Here is a 16,986-nt window from a genome sequence, read left to right on the forward strand (position 1 = left end):
TGCTTTGCTTTGCTTTGCTTTGCTTTGCTTTGCTTTGCTTTGCTTTGTGCCAGGGTCTCTCTGTACCCAAGTAATCTGAAATTCACTATGTAGACCAGGTTGCCCTTGAACTCACAAAGATCTGTCTACCTTTGCCTCTGCCTTCCAAGTGCTAGCATTAAAGTTGTACACTACCACACCCAGCCCATACACACCCCGTTTTCCTCTTATTACCTATTTCTACTTCTGACTCTAGGTAAAATTTGCTTACTTTTTTTTTTATTTTAAAACTATTCTTGAGGTTGGGGCAGGGGGGTGTTGTCTTAGTTACTGCTTGTTCTATTACCATGACAGAACACCATGACCTAAGCAATTTATAGAAAAAGTATTTAAGCCAGGCAGTAAAATGGCTCATATACTTTAATCCCAACATTTGGGAGACAGAGGCAAGAGAATCTCTGAGCTTGAGGATAGCCTGGTCTACAGAGCAAGTTCCAGGACAATCAGGACTACACAGAGAAACCCTGTGGGAAAAAGAAAAAAGAAAAAGCATTTAATTGGGGCCTTGCTTACATTTTGAGAGGATTAGTTCATGATCATCGTAGTGGCAGGCTGGCAGGCATGGCACTGGAGTAGCAACTGAGACCTCATATCTGATCCACAAAATGGAGACAGAAAGAAAGAGAAACTGGGTCTAGCACAGGCTTTTGAAACCACAAAACCCTTGGGGCTGGAGAGATGGCTCAGTGGTTAAGAGCACTGGCTATTCTACCAGAGGTCCTGAGTTCAATTCCCAGATCCTACATGGTTTCTTACAGCCATCTATAACTGTAGTCCCATGAGATCTGATGCCTTCTTCTGATTACAGATGTATATGCAGACAGAACACCCATAAATAAATAATCAAGATGTATATGCAGACAGAACACCCATAAATAAATAATCAATCTTTGAAACCTCAGAGCCCATCTTCAGTGGCATACCTTCTCTAACAGTGCCACACCTCCTTCATAAACAGACCCCTGCTGGGAACCAGACATTTCAGTGTGTGAGCCTATGGAGGCTACCCTAACCCAAACCATTACTTGGAGGTAGTACCTCTGTTGGTAGTGAGTTTGGCAAAAAGGAAGTTCTTGGTTCAGCTATCAGCACCACATAAACCAAGCATGGTCACTCCTGTTTAAGGTGTCAAAATAGGATTAGAAGTACAAGGCCATCCTCAAATTCATAGTTTGATGTCAGCTGGGACCACATAAGACCCTAAAAATGAATTTGCTAGTCTTAATATGTGGTAGGCAAGGTGCCTTTGTCTTAAGTTACTTTTCTGTTGCTGTGATTAAAACCCCATGGCCAAGGGCAGTTCTAAAAGAAAGTGTTTGTTTAATTTGGGATTGATAGTTTCAGAGGGTGAGGTCATGGCCATCTGGCAGGAAGCATGGCAGCAGGCAGGCAGGCATGACACTGAAGCAATAGATGAAAGCTTGTACCTTGAACCACAATCTTGAGGCAGAGGTAGGGGCTGTAACTAGAAATGGTGTAGGCTTTCGATACCTAAAATTTCTCCCAATGTGACATACCTGCTTCAACAAGGCCATACCTCCTAATCCTTCCCAATTCTACCAACTGGGACCAAGCATTCAAGCCTGCAAGACTGGGGGTCGGGGGGATCATTCTCATTCAAACCACCACCAAGGTTCAGGTCCCATTCAGGCGGCCCACCAAGCTGTCTAGAAAGAGGCAATGGTGAACAAACAAGTGGTCACTGCAGGAATGGAGAAGGGAAGAAAGCCTGACTTCTGGCCAGGGCACCGAATAGTATCTGTCTAGCCTCTTTCCTTTAATCACAGCAGCAGGGCTTCACACAGGTCCTTGAGAGCCCCAGATGCCTTAGCATACACCCACCAAGAGTCTTGGCAGGGAACCTCCAAGTAACGATAAAGAGATAAAGAGAGTCTTCCCACTTCACCCCTCAAATCCAGAGTACTGGCACTTCATGATAGGAACCTGCCTGAGGAATGTTTTTTGTTTGTTTGTTTGTTTGTTTGTTTTTTGTCTTTTTTTGTTTTTTCTTTGTTTTTGTTTTGTTTTGTGTTTCCATTTCAGTTGAGAAAAACCAGAGGAAATTAGACATCTGGCTTGGGTTGTAGTTTGCAGGGAGTGTGGCTGGGAGTTGAGTCTCAGGATCTCTTGAATTCTTTTCCAGTGCATCACAAGCCTTGGGCTTGGCGGGTTTGTCCAGTGGCAAACTCCATGAAATCTCTGGAAAAGGTAGCTTGCTTGGATGAATGTTTCCCACAGAGACTTACAGTTGAACATCCCATAGTATGTTGGCTTTTTATGTTTCACCAAGATGTAGACACTGTTAATTATTTTACAGAACCCAATGCTGGACAGATCCAAGAAGGAATTGGAGAAGCTGTGAACAATATTGTGAAGCATTTTCACAAACCTGAAAAAGAGGTATTGTGGGCAATAAAACTATGTGGTGGGACTTTATTTTTTCCCCCAAAAACAGTTTTTTTTTTTTTTATGTACCCCTAACTGTCCTAGAACTTCCTGTGTAGACCAGCCTAGCCTCAAACTGTGCTGGGATTAAGGGTGTGCACCACCACCACTGGGCTCATTTGGAAGCCTGCTGATGGCTACAAAAATATGATCTGTTCAGCTACCCTCAGCTCTTTGATTCTCTAGTGTGGTTGTTATTTGCCAGTGGGGTGGGGGGTGGGGGGGGGCTGCGGGTGGGGGGGGGGTGAATTACTTTATTTTATATGTTTGAGTGTTTTGCCTGCTTGTATCTCTGTACACCACATGTATGCCTTGTGCCTAGAAAGGTGGAAGAGGGCATTGGATCCCCTGGAACTACAGCTAAGAGTGGTTGTGAGCCATAGTGTGGGTACCAGGAACCAAACCATGTCCTCTGGAAGAACAGCCAGTGCTCTTTACCACTGAGCCATCTCTCCAGCCCATCAAGTGTTTTTTTTTTTTTAAGCATAGAAACAACAGAACCCCTTGACACTATGTTAACGTTGTGCTTTACAGAGAGGAAGCCTCACAGGGCTCCTGTGTGGAGAAAATGGCCTGGTTGCTGCGCTTGAACAAGTTTTCCATCATGGGTTCAAATCTGCCCGAATCTTTCACAAGAATGTCTTCATCTGGGACTTCGTAGGTAAATTCAGTAGACGCATGTTATTATAAAGCCACTGAACTGTTTCTTTAAAAACTTGAGAAGCCAAAATTTTGAATGAATAAAAAGTAGTAATAAGCCAGGTGGTGGTAGCAAACACCTTTAATCCCAGGACTCAGGAGGCAGAAGCAGGTAGATCTCTGAGTTTGAAGCCAGTTTGGTCTACATCCAGGGCTACACAGAGAAACCATATCTTTAAAAAACGAAAGAAAGAAAAGAAGAGAAAAGTTATGTTTTGGGCTGCTGAGGGCTCAAAAAATACTGAGTTTGATCCCAGGGACCTACAAGGTAGAAGGAGAGAACTGACTCCTACAAGTTGTCCCCACACATACACATACAAAACAAGTATTTAATAAAATAAAATAGAGATCTGTAGTGATGGCGCATTAGTTGAGGGCACATGCTTCTTTTCCAGAGGACCTGCATTCAGTACCCAGCATCCACATGATGGCGCACAATTCTCTTTAACTCTCCAAAGGATCTGGTGTGCTGTGCTTGCATCTGAAGGCACTGCAGTCCCATAGTAGACAGACAGACAGACAGGCAGGCAAAACTGTCATACACATAAAATAAAGATATTATTTTGGTCAAAAATAAATCTTTTTTAAAAATCATGCTAAGTTTTGTGGGTTTTTTTGTTGTTGTTGTTTGTTTTTCTGGTTGGATTTTTTTTTTCGTTTGTTTTGTTTTGGTAGGTTTTTTGTTTTGGTTGGTTTTGTTTGTTTGTTTGCTTGCTTGCTTGCTTGTGTGGTTGGTTGGCTGGTTGGTTGGTTTGGTTTGGTTGTCTTTAGGTATATAGAATTCTAGAACTCCCAGTTTCTTTAACGGTCTGATGAATCATTTTGTGTTTGTAAATTAGGCCAACATGAACTCAGATCAGAGTTTTCTAGCAAAGAAAGGAAAGTTTCCAATGCACCCCCTTTTCTAAAAACCTTAGAATTTTACTGCTCCTGACTCTGATGTCTACAGCCTATGTCTCTCTCCTCAGGTTCACTCATAATGTCTGTTTAGGTCCATTTAATAATCTTAATTAAGGCAGCCATCCAAGATGAGGGCACCACTTTAGTGGTCAGATGGCCATGGTGTTCTTATTCCTGGAAGGGTCAACTAGAAGACAGTTCTCCTTTCCTTCCTTTTCATTCTTCTTTCTTCTTTTTTCTTTCCTTTTCTTTTTTTTTTATTTTTAATTCTTTTCCTTTTTCATGCCAATTTCTATTTCATGAAAATATTTGAAAAGAACAAACTTTCCAAACTTCTGTTATGTGGTCTTGATTAGAATATAAATTCCTCCAGGCTGTGGTGGCACCTGCCTTTAATCCTCATACCAGGGAGCTTACTGTTCAGATCTTGGTAATTCATTCTGAAATAAGTAAAAAAGGAATGGTGTGGGTTAGAGGACAGGCTATGATGCCAAGCTTCAATAGAGTTTCCAGAATAAATTAGATGATGACTTTCACTACATACAAAGTTTTGACATTTCTATAAATAACTGTTGTACTGTGGTGTGATTCTGCTTTTCTTCCTCAGAGAAAGCAGTGGGTTATTTTGAAACCACTGACCAGATTTTAGACAACGAAGATGACGCGCTCATTCAGAAACCATCATGCAAAACCTTCTGCCACTACGTGAATGCTATTAATACTGCACCCAGAAACATTGGGAAGGACGGCAAATTCCAAATTCTAGTTTGCCTGGGAACAAGGTACAGACTTATTTTTGTTATGTGGGTAACATGAGTCTAGGAAAGGTTAGACCAGGTTATGCCCTTTTCTCTTGGCTTTCTTCATTCCAATTTTTATAAGAATATAAAAGACTGCTGTTTTCTTAGTGCCTTTCTATTACAGTAGCAACTGATTCACCATTTTATTTATTTTTAAGATTTATTTTATGTTCATGAGTACACTGTAGCTGTCTTCAGACACACCAGAAGAGAGCATCAGATCCCAGTACAGATGGTTGTGAGCCACCATGTGGTTGCTGAGAATTGAACTCAGGATCTCTGGAAGAGCAATCAGTGCTCTTAACCACTGAGCCATCTCTCCAGCCCCTGATTTACTCATGTTTAAAATAGATTTCTGTGTTTTTATTTTGTGTATAAATGTTTTGCCTTGTCAGGAGTGGTGGTTCACACCATTAATCCCAGAACTAAAGAAGCAGAGAAATGCAGATCATCAGTTGAAGGCCAACCTGGTCTACAAATTGCATTCTGGATACCAGGGCTACAGAGAGAAACCCTGCCTCTCAAAGCCAAAAACAAACAAACAGACGGATAAATAAATGTTTTTCCATGGATGTATGTATGTGCTAAGTGTTAGATGCCTGCAGAGACTAGAAGAACTAGGTCCTGGAAAAACGAACCCAGATCTGCAAAAGCATAAAGTGCTACTAAACACTGACCCATCTCTCCAGCCATCATGTGCCCATTTTATAAGTGAGAAAATAGGAAATAGATGAGTCCTAAATATATCAACAAACTAGTCCCACAATCATATAGTAAGAAAACAGCCATTCCTTAGGGTCTGTAATCCCAGCTCTTTAGGAGGCAAAGACAGACAAGTCCCGGTAGGGCTTCCTTTGGCTACAGAGCAAGTTTAAAATTAGACTAGGGAATTTAGTGAGACATTGTCTCAAAATACTGAAAAAAGGACTGGAGATGTGGCTTCATCTAGAGCCCTTAACCAGTGCACACAAGGACCTAGACTCAGTCCGCAGCACTTGAAGAAAGAGCAGGGAAAGAAGGGAGGTGTAGGGAAGAATAAATAAATTTAATAAAAATTAAAATAATTTTAAAAAGAAAGCATTTTCAAAAAAAAAAGATATCTTAATATACACCTTAAACAAAAAAGAAGGAGATGCACTTAAGTGAGATATACCTGCCTGTGAGTATGGGCTCCTCAGGGGAGCATAGTAGAAATAAAGAGTACCCAGTATGGGCACGGGTTTCAGGCTTCTCCGGGAAAAGCTACAAATAATGATCACAGTGTTAGCCATGTGCATCCCTTCAGTGGGTCTCAAGGTCCATTTCAAAACTTTCTAAGAAACGGGGTTTTTTTTGTCTTGTTTTGTTTTGTTTTGATTTGATTTGTTTTGTTTTGTTTTGTTGGTTTTTTCAAGTTAGGGTTTCTCTATATAATTCTGGCTGTCCTGGAACTCACTCTGTAGACCAGACTGGCCTCAAACTCAGAGATCCACCTGCCTCTGCCTCCCAAGTGCTGGGATCAAAGGCATGCGCCACCACTGCCCGGCAGTTTGTTTTTGTTTTTTCAAGACAGAGTTTCTCTGTCTATCCTTGGCTGTCCTGGAACTCCCTCTGTAGACCAGGCTGGTCTCAAACTCAGAGATCCTCCTGCCTCTGCCTCCTGAGTGCTGGGAGTAAAAGCATGTGCTACTACCACCTGGCTGTATCTGATTTATCAAATGCTATTAATTGCATTTATTGATTTATCTAATTAGTATAAGTTTAGGGGAAAGAAGGTTGGAGGCATGCCAGGACATCTATGTGGAGGTCAGAGGAGACTTTTTAAGAATCTCTGTGAAAACCAGGGTTCAAACTCAAGTCATCATACTCGGCAGCAAGCACCTTTTCCCAACTGATCCATCTTGCCAGCCTTGGTTTGCTTTGTTTGTTTTGTTTTTTTTTGGTTTTTAACAAACTTGGGACATAAATCAGTGGTAGAGTACTTGTCCAGAGTGCAAAAGACCATGAGGTTCTACCCCTAGCACCACCCAAAATATTTATAATAATAATAATAATATAAAAAAATTAAAGGAGGTGCTGGAGAGATGGCTCAAGCAGTTAAGAGCACTGACTGCTCTTCTAGAGATCCTGAGTTCAGTTCCCAGCAACCACATGGTGGCTCACAACGATCTGTAACAGGATGCCATGCCCTCTTCTGGTGTGTCTGTGGAGGGCTACAGTGTACTCATAAAAATAAATAAATCTTTTAAAAAAAAATTGAAGGAAATAAACTGCTATTTAACTTTGAAGTCCTGAAAGTCTGCCTTTAACTCATTCACTAACCACCCTCATTATTCTGGGAAAATCTGATGCCAGAATGAGCTAAATGAGGAGACCCGATTTCAAAAACAGAAAAAACTAAATAGACAAAAAAAGGCAGAGGGATGAATTTCTCAGCAGAAAATGCTTGCCTAGCCAGCACTTACTCAGGAGGAGTTGATGGGTCCTGAGTTAAAAGCCAAGTAGTTAAACTGAATGAAAAAATGAAATAGGAGGACGACATCACTCTCCTAAAGTATGGGGAAGATTCTTATTGTAGAGACAAGGGAGAAAGCAGGCAGAGGGAAGAACATGGGGTAGGAAAGGAGAGACACTGACCAAGAGAAGCAGCCTGGGCCAAAAGACCTGCCTAGTCAACTGATGAGTTATAACTACTAATCGGACCAGGGAAGCCTACCCCTGGGAGAGGGGCGAGATGAGAAGTACTGGGAGAAGTCACAGATACTGAGTGAGACCTAACATTTACGTAGTGGACAGGCAAAAGAAGCAACAACATGGAGAAAGAGCGGGCAAGGAGAGTTCAGGCCCTTGTACCAGGGTCTCTGAAGAGAAGAATCAGAACCTACATGGTACAAGTATGTTCTAATGTACCTTTCTGAGAATGAGCAAGTTTTTACATCACAAGCCTGCAGCTAGGCTCTCTGACTCCCAGGCAGGCAGGATGGTGGAGTACCAGTTGTCCAGTACTCCCTTTTACATAAACTCACTGAGTGTGCTAACATTAACACAGAACAAGGATGGGTTGTAAACCATCCTACCTCCCAATTGAGTATACTATTATGTGTACATTGTATGCTGTTTTTGCCTAACCTGTGGATCATAGCTTGTGCCAGAACAAGCCAGGTTCAGCCACCTGTCCTGATTAAGCCAAGTAAAAGAGCCTAATTAATAGTGAAAAGCGGGAGCTGGAGAGATGGCTCAGCAGTTTAAAAGCACTGCTCTTCAAGAAGACCCAAGTTCAGTTCCCATTAGCCACATCAGGCAGCAAATAACCCAGTAACTCTAGCTCCTTGGGGTGAGGCCCCACTAATGGCTTCCATAGGCACAATATGCACATGGCACACACTAACACAATCACACACGCATAAAGAGAATTTAAAGTTTAAAAGGCATAGTGAGAAGCAGAAAGGGAGGTTTATTCAATGTGGCCATATTGGAAAGAGAGATAGAAGTATATACGTCCAGTCATCCTAGGGCCTTGATATGAGGAACAGGATTGAATAGGAAACAAAAGTAATCCCACCAGGGTGTGGTCCCACCTCTCCTTGTCTAAACTCCAAGTCTCTCCTGCAAGGTCTCAAGTTACAAGTTGTAAGTTTTTCTTTCTTTCTTTTTTTTTTTTTTTTCTGGGATAGCTCTTCCTCTGACTGAGCCCAAGATTTCCGCCTTCTCTCAGGAGAACATTTCTTGGGGGAACTTTTACTTTATGTTGAGATAAGGTGTCACTATTAGGTCTGACTAGCCTGGAACTCGTATAGATAAGGCTGGCCTCAAACTCACAGAGATCTGCCTGCCTCTGCTTCCCAAGTGTCTGGACTAAACAGGCATATGCCACCACAGCTGCTCCTAGGAGATCTTTTAATTTGTTGTAGTATTGTTTCAGTAGGCTAATAATTAAAGGGAAAGACACAAGGAAGAGCCGGTTACACTGTATCTGTTAGAGCTCAGATGCTGTGTCTGTTTGGTCTGTAGGGATCACCTGCTCCCACAGTGGATTCCATTGCTAGCAGAATGTCCTGCCATCACCCGAATGTATGAAGAGAATGCACTGCTTCGAGACCACATGACTGTCAACTCCCTTATCCGAATCCTGCAGACCATTCAGGATTTCACCATAGTGTTGGAAGGATCGCTAATCAAAGGAGTGGATGTGTAAAGCAGCCGGCAGAAACTCTTCATCTACTCCTGGCTCCTGAAGCTTCCTCAACTATGGGGACCAATCTGAACCGGTCTGACCATAGTGAGCACTGCCAGGGCAGTGCACCAGAAGCCCCAGTTTGAACAGTGTCCACTCTGCAGACAAGGCAAAGTGCTGTATTGTAGTTCATTTGAACCTGAAATTTAGTATAAAATAGAGTATTTTCATGTGTTAGAAGTGTGTAAATATGCTATCTTTAAGAAATTATATTACTCTAATAAGATACTTTTCTTAGATTGAATATTCCTGTGACTTAAAATAAGTAGTTTAAAAATGTTGGGGGCGGGGAAAGCGGTGCTAGTCAGGAAGAAGCCAGTAAATGTGTAAATAGTGCAACCCAGGCAGGCTTCTTTTAACCTCCAGGTCTCACAAAGGAACCAGAATGCTTTGTTCTGAAGCAGCCATTCCTCCTGGAGTCTCATCCTGTGTGTGGTGAATGTATACAGCTTTACATAATGTACAGCAGTCCCCATTGTTCCTTTTAAGTTATAAACCATTAAGTACATTTGAATTATGAGTCATTTTTCTAGTTTTGGGAAAGTTTTTCAGTTGGCACAAGGAAACAATATAATAAAAGAATTTTAAAGATCAGACCCTAGCAAGGCTTGGTGGCTCACACCTTTAATCCCAGCACTAGGGAGGCAGGTGCAGGTGCATCTGAGTTGTAGGCCAGACAGAGCTACATAGCAAGACCCTATCTCAACACACACACAAAGGGGTGGGGGGGGGCAAATACCAGATCCCAAGAGCTTGGCTAATTGGAAAGCAAACACAAGAAACCCTGAGAAGCATGGGATTTTAACTTTACTTTAGAAAGATTAGCACTAGCCCGGAGGCTCCGTTCTTAGAATTTCTATTACTGTTCTTTGACTGTTATTTGAGATAATGAATTTTAGTATCATTCATATAGCCATAACTGCAAGAAACAGTGTGACTCAGAACTTCAAACTTGGCCATCTAAACTCTATGACTGGAGTTAAACCACCAGCCCAGTCTTTGTTAGGTTCCAGCCACTCCCCATCCCCCCTCTCAGGAGATGGAAGGAATGTGGAAGAAGGAGGAGGTCTCTGCGATTTGGAATGCTTTTGTGAAGGTATTTGTTGACCGTGATAATGCAAATAACAGAAGCCGAGAGAAAGAATGAAGCCTTTCTGGGCGTTTCAGGGAAATGTAAAGCAATTGGCCCAGAGAAGTTAAAAGCCACTGTAGTGCAGACTGAGAAGTGAATTTGACACACGATTTAGGAAGCCATGAAGCTATACCTTTCTGGTTTGATAGCTTATTTATTTTCTTAAGCTAAATAAATATGTTAGCAACTACATAAATCTTTTATCTTTTGGTAAGTAAGTTGTGGAACTCTAATTAGGCACTGATACCTTGTTAGTAGCAAAATTGCCTCAGCAGAGCTCCAGGTTTTATTCCCTGTTGTAGCTGAAAACCCGAGCCATGGCCTCTCAGGATCCATGTGCAATCTCAGGGCCCTGGGCTCTTGCCAGCAGTGCTGCTTTCCTTATTTACTGGAGGAAAAGACTAATAGATGAAGTGCCTCGTGCCCTTTATCAGAAACTATTCAGCCAAGGAACGGCACCTAGTACTATGAAGAAAAGGGTTGCTGAGGGTACATTTGCAAACCCGTGGAAAGAAAGGTCTTAGAACATGTCTCTAGATGACCTGGGTAACCCAAAGGTTTGTTTACCTAAAATAAGGGTGTTATGAGACTATTCTAGAGACAGATATACTTTGGGAAACATCCAGACATTAGATACGGTCCATCCCAGGGTTTTATGGTAGTCTTCTCCGGCAGGGCCATCCAGATACTGAGCACTCTGGACTATGAAGTCAATATTCCACAGCTGAGTCATTAGTGCAGCCTCTTCATTTTATAGATGAAAGTAGAACACTTAAAAAGAGATTGTATTGTTGCCCTCTCCCTCTTGACAACCCAGGGTTTAGAATTTACGCTTTTTACCACATCTGAGTGCATGAAACCAACCTTCGAGACTTCTTACTCAGTAGCATTTCTCCTGTTGAATCTTCAACCACCTGTACAGATAGGAAGCTGTATTTCTGTGATACTTAATAAGGACTGAAGCTTAAGTTACATTGTTTTGTTGTTTTGTTTTTGAAACAGGATCTCTCTCACTGTATATCCCTGACTGGCCCTGGAACTCCATTTGTAGACCAGGCTCACCTGGAACTCAGAGATCTACCTCCTAAGTGAGGGGATTCATGTGAGTGCCCAGCCCAGCAAACTGTTCTCAACCTCTTAGGCATTACATCTATTGCTAAAAGTGGGAGCAGAGTTGTAATCTAGCTTGAGTTTAAAACTATTACTTAAAAAGCAGCACCCCCCCCCCCCAAAAAAAAGTTACCTATAAAGTTTTCTTCCATGTGATATCCTTGGATGGAATTGTGAAATGGCTGGTTAAAACCACCAAGCATTGTCTCAGAGGCTAGCTAGCCTTACGCCTTGTTATAGAATCTAATCAGACAGCTGGGCCTCGTGGGAGCTTCCATAGCCCATTCCTTTAAATTTCCCGCTGGTGATAAAGCTCAGCCTTACAGAATAAATTTAATATGTAGAAACACCGTAAAGACCTTAGGATATGGTAAAAAAAGAAAAATGTTTCCACTGAATTTGGGGTTACCTATTGCAAATGATAAAGAAGTAAGATTTCTCATGTGACCTATAACAAACTGAATCAATATGAAAAGTATATCACGCCGTGCGGTGGTTGCGCACGCCTTTAATCCCAGCACTTGGGAGGAAGAGGCAGGCAGATTTCTGAGTTCCAGGACAGCCTGGTCTACAGAGTGAGTTCCAGGACAGGAAGGGCTACACAGAGAAACCCTGTCTCGAAAAAACAAAAAAAAAAAAAAGAAAAGTATATCACAACCATAGCACATTGCTCAAAACGAATGCATATAACCATACAAGCTGACTTTTTTCTTGTTTGTATGTGTTTGTGCAAATAAATTTACCACAAATACCTGGGACCAAAATTAATATCCAACATAGTAACTTTAAAATAAATCATTTTAAAGCTAAATTGGCAAGGAGCGATGGCTAAGCAGTTAAGAGCACTGGCTGTTCTCGAAGAGGACCCAGGTTCAGTGGCCAGCACCCACATGGTGGCTCACACCCACCTGTTACTACAGTTCCAAAGGATCTGACATGCTCTTCTAACCTCCTTGGGCACCCAGCATAGTGAACATACATACATGTAGGCAAAACACTCACAAAATAAATCTTTTTTTTAAAAGTATTATTAAATGTGCAGTGGTTAAGGGTGTTGCTCAGTGGTAGGGTGCCTGTGTAGCACGTACAAACCCCTGGGTTCTGTCCTCAGCAGGCACAAATAAAATTGCCAAAATTTTAACTTCTTCAAAAGCTTACTCTCCAAGTATTTTTTTTGAATACTAAAATCTCTAATCTTAACCTTCATGTCACCTTTCCGGTGGCCTTACAGTGGCTTGTGTATTATATATGAGAAGCTCTTCATGCTTTAGGAGGAAAGTACCTTAGTACCTCACAGTGACTGAGCTTCTCCATGTGAGGTGGAGTTGTGAGTCAGAAAGCAGGCTGCCAGAAACAAGTGAAGACCCCTCACCTGGCCCTGTTTCCCACTGGGAATGAAAATCTGATAGAGGAAACCTAAAATTTGCAACGGTTGAATTTCATCTGAAATTTATTTTAAACGTTCGTATCTATTGTACACCCTTTCTAGCTCTGTGGGATTTATTTAACATGACTTTTTAAAATTTTGTTTTGATGAACTTCTATAACACTGTATGAGTAATAAAATTTGCTTCTTCCTTTTCTGACAATAAGCACATGTATAAATGTAATGAAAAGCAGGTTAAGATTACATAGCACCTTGTGTCTAACGTGTGTCAATATCTCCCAAATAGGAAGTAGTAGACAAGGCCATCAGATCCCCAGGGAAATATTTGACAGCATTGAGAATAGAGTTCTTTATAATGTGAAATATCTTCTAAGAATAATGGCTCTTCAATAGAGTATTCATTTAGGAAATTGTGTTTTCTCTGAAGTTTACAGAAGCTGGTCTACTCTTTTCATGGTGTTGAAAGGGCATTCTGAACTTATATATTTCAGTATTAACACACCTTTATTGATTGACAATGGAGCACTCTACTGCTTTAATAGAGTCTAAGCCTCTGTGTCTTTTGTTTGTTTGGTTTTGGTTTTTTTAAGGAGGAGTCTTTTTACATAACTTTAGCTAATCTAGAATTCACTCTGCAGACCTACCAGGCTGGCCTTGAACTCACAGACATCCACCTGCCTCTACCTCCCAAGTGCTGGAATCAAAGGCATGTACCACCACACCTGGCAAGCATCTGTGTCTTTAGAAATCTTTGTTTCTTAATGTAACTTTTTTGCATTATCATTTAGTATAACTGGGAGACAAAAAGAAAGTAACTTATGTCCCTAATTTTTATACATATACAAATTTGCTGGATCACATGGACAGTTAAGCTTTTTAAAGAGGTTTGCTTTTGCTGTGTGATAATAGGAATCCAAGGAGGGGCTAGAGTGGAGCTCGGTGTTACCTGTGCCCAACATACTTACACAAGGCCCTGAGCAGCACCCCAGCAAGAGAGAATAAACTCAAGGATGATTATAGCTCCCCCAAATCTGATATCTCTCTCTCTCCCTCTCCCTCTCCCTCTCTCTCTCAATGATAAGATCAAAAATTAATTTCAGGAAGACACACTGAGATGTTCATATTTATATCAGACTGAAGAAAAGTTCATCAAATAAACTTCCCCCCTCTTTGAGAGGGTTCTGCAATATCCTTAGCTATTTAGGAAGTAGCCATGCTTGGTCCAATTACTTGTGGGTTGGATCCACAATTACTTGTGGGTTGGATGCATTTTAAACAAATATTGACATGGATAATAAGGTGTTTCTGTTGTCAGTCAAATGAGGGTGTAAAACAGAAAACACTCTTATGCTACACTTGAGCCACATAGAAAGATAGCCTATGTTTTTGTTGTTGTTGTTGGTTTTGTTTTTAATTATTATTTCTGCATTTAAATTATACAGTTTTCCTTTGTATTATTAACAATGTATGTCAGAACTGGAGTTTTCTCCCCTACCCCATCGGAACATAATATAAAATCTGAAGAGTATTGTGACGTTAAGCACTTTAACATATCAGACAAACTGACATGGGTTTTCAGGTTTTGGAGTACATTTAAATATGACTTTTCATGCTTTGTTCTTTACAAATAAAACTGTGGGGTTGATACATTGTTGTTTTGTTTCACTATTGGTGGGTCTTACTAAAAGTTTCATAAAACCAGAGACTTAAAAACAAGAAATAAGGGGGTTAGTGAGATGGCTCAGCGGTTAAGAACACTGACTGCTCTTCCAGAGGTCCTGAGTTCAATTCCAGCAGGCACATGGTGGCTCTGTAATGGGATCAGATGCCTTCTTCTGGTGTATCTAAAGATAGCTACAGTGTACTCCTATACATAAAATAAATACATAAATCTAAAACAAAGCAAAAAAAACAAAAAAAACAGAGATGAACCAAAATCATTACAGAAAAGGAAGGAAAGAAAAACCTGCTGAACATATCCAGTAAGGGTGGGGGAAGTGAGCTCAGCCTTACCCCATGTAGAAAACCAAAGACCTTCAACTTAATGAGATGAGTTCTCATGTTGTGATGGACACTCTGCTCAGCAGAAGTACAATTTAGGGGGCACCGGGGTGCTGGAGACCAAATGCAAGGCCTTGCACATGCTAGATAACCATCCTACCACTGAGTTATACCTTCACTCTTTAAATACTAACCTTATTTTAAAAGGGATTTGGGGGGAGGGGAATGGTGGTACACCTCCCAGCACTTGGGAATCAAATCTTTCTGAGTTTGAGAGTAGTATTTGTCTACATAGTGAATTTTAGGCCAGCCAGGGCTATGAAGCAAGAATCTGTCTCTTTTTTTTTTTTTTTCCCCTACGAGGAGGAGTTTATTGAGAGAGGAGAGAGAGAGAGCAGAGAGGAGTAGAGGCCGGCCATGATCACTTGGAGAGAGGGGGAAGGGAAGGGGGGAGGGGAGAAGGGACGGCGAACCTGCAGGCGCTGGGTCGAGGGGAATAAGAGAGAGCAAGAGACAAAGAATGTTTCAAAAAAAAAAACAAAAAACAAAAAAAAACGATCTTCACCAAAACATCTAGAATAATATTAGCCAAATATCTGGGGAGCCTGACCCACTTAAGTTGATGTATAAGATTAACTACTATAAACAAGAAAACATCGTAGAGAATGTTCTGAGTAATAAAAATCTCTAAACCAGGTACAGCTGTGCACTTGTACAATTAATGTTCTCTCCTGCCACCTCGGGGATCCTGGAATTGAACTTAGGTTGTCAGGCCTTTACATATAGGTTGGGGATTGAGGATCAGGAGTAAAAGGTAGCAGAGTCACGTGATGATTTCGGGGGAAAACAGATTCAAGAGACCAACATCTGAGTGCAGATCTCAGTTTATTACACTGGGCATAAGCTCATATTTGGTGTTTGAGCCAATCCTAAGCCCCTAAATCCTTGGCCAGTCGTATCTCACCACATTATCACCGCGCACCAAAGAAAGCCCTGCCTGATGAGGTTACTCAGAAGGAGTGGGAGGAGCATCCTCCTGTTTACACTTCTGTGAAGACCAAGACCTCTGCCCTGGCCTCGGTTCCTTTTTGCTGTCTCACTGGTGCTCCAGGAGCCCTCTTAGATTAAGTGCCCTGTATGGCAGATCAGGAGTGCTAAGGAGTCGCAGGAGCCTGTGACACCTAAGGTTGACTTCCACATCCCCTACATGTATGCAAATATCTGTACAATCCGACCCACCTCACTCTTTTACTATGTATCATTCCATCAACTCGGTTCCTCTAGAGAATCTTGACTCTGGTATACATAGGTTCTTGGGATTCAAATCCTGCTTTTCCTACTTGTTATGGCTCTACCTACTTGGCCATTTTTCTACCCCCTCCCCCTAAATATATTTTTGAATTGTTTTGTTGTTTTTTGAGACAAGGTCTTTCTTCCTGGCTAGCCTGAAACTCACTGTATAACCAGACTGGTCTGGAATCGACAAAGATCTGGCAGCTCTGCATCCAAGTTCTGGGATTAAAGGTGGTTATCACACCTAGCTCAGTCCATTTCTCTCTCTCTTTTTTCTTTTTCTTTCTTTCTTTTTGTTTGTTTTGTTTTTGTTTTTTCGAGACAGGGTTTCTCTGTGTAGTTCTGGCTGTCCTGGAACTCTGTACACCAGGCTGACCTCGAACTCAGAAATCTGCCTGCCTCTGCCTCCCAAATGCTGGGATTAAAGGCACGCGCCACCACCGCCCGGCTAGTCCATTTCTTTTTTTTTTTTTTGGTTTTTCGAGACAGGGTTTCTCTGTGTAGCCCTGGCTGTCCTGGAACTCACTCTGTAGACCAGGCTGGCCTCGAACTCAGAAATCCACCTGCCTCTGCCTCCCAAGTGCTGGGATTAAAGGCGTGCGCCACCACCGCCCGGCCCATTTCTTTTTAATTATAATTGCTTGTTTGTTTTTTTTTTTTTAATGTTATAGCTTGTGATAATTATTATCAACCTTATTGATAGGTTATTTCTTTGCCAGTGGGAATGAGCCAGTTCAAGCCAGATTCGGTTTTATTAAAGGTAGTTTTATTGAGATACTGCTCTTGGACAGCAAGTTCACTGGCCCCAAGGCCCAGTGAGGCCTGGGAAGTTTTCATGGGGAAATGGGGTTGGGGAGGACAGGGAGGAGAAAGAAAGAAAGAGAAAGAAAGGAAGGAAGGAAAGAAGAAAGAAAGAAAGAAAGAAAGAAAGAAAGAAAGAAAGAAAGAAAGAAAGAAAGAAAGAAAG

At 41.6% G+C, this 16,986-nt stretch overlaps 1 protein-coding gene across 3 annotated transcripts in view; it reads left to right on the plus strand.

Annotated features, from left to right (window-relative positions):
• The window catches only part of Dennd5b (DENN domain containing 5B), a 132,829-nt gene extending 118,457 nt beyond the window's left edge, over positions 1-14,372 (plus strand). For 2 of the 3 annotated variants that reach the window (XM_028757571.1, XM_028757572.1), the window contains 4 exons: positions 2,357-2,439; positions 3,019-3,145; positions 4,691-4,865; positions 8,874-14,372. In XM_028757571.1, coding sequence (XP_028613404.1) covers positions 2,357-2,439; positions 3,019-3,145; positions 4,691-4,865; positions 8,874-9,057 — 569 coding nt within the window. In that variant the 3' untranslated portion in view covers positions 9,058-14,372. Of the gene's footprint in view, positions 1-2,356; positions 2,440-3,018; positions 3,146-4,690; positions 4,866-8,873 lie in introns of those variants that run through there. The other variant, XM_028757573.1, reaches the window with a different exon arrangement.
• The last annotated feature ends 2,614 nt before the right edge of the window (positions 14,373-16,986 follow it).

The sequence above is a fragment of the Grammomys surdaster genome, unplaced genomic scaffold (assembly GCF_004785775.1).
Source record: "Grammomys surdaster isolate TR1022 unplaced genomic scaffold, NIH_TR_1.0 126176, whole genome shotgun sequence".
In the NCBI taxonomy this organism is placed as follows: Eukaryota; Metazoa; Chordata; class Mammalia; order Rodentia; family Muridae; genus Grammomys; species Grammomys surdaster.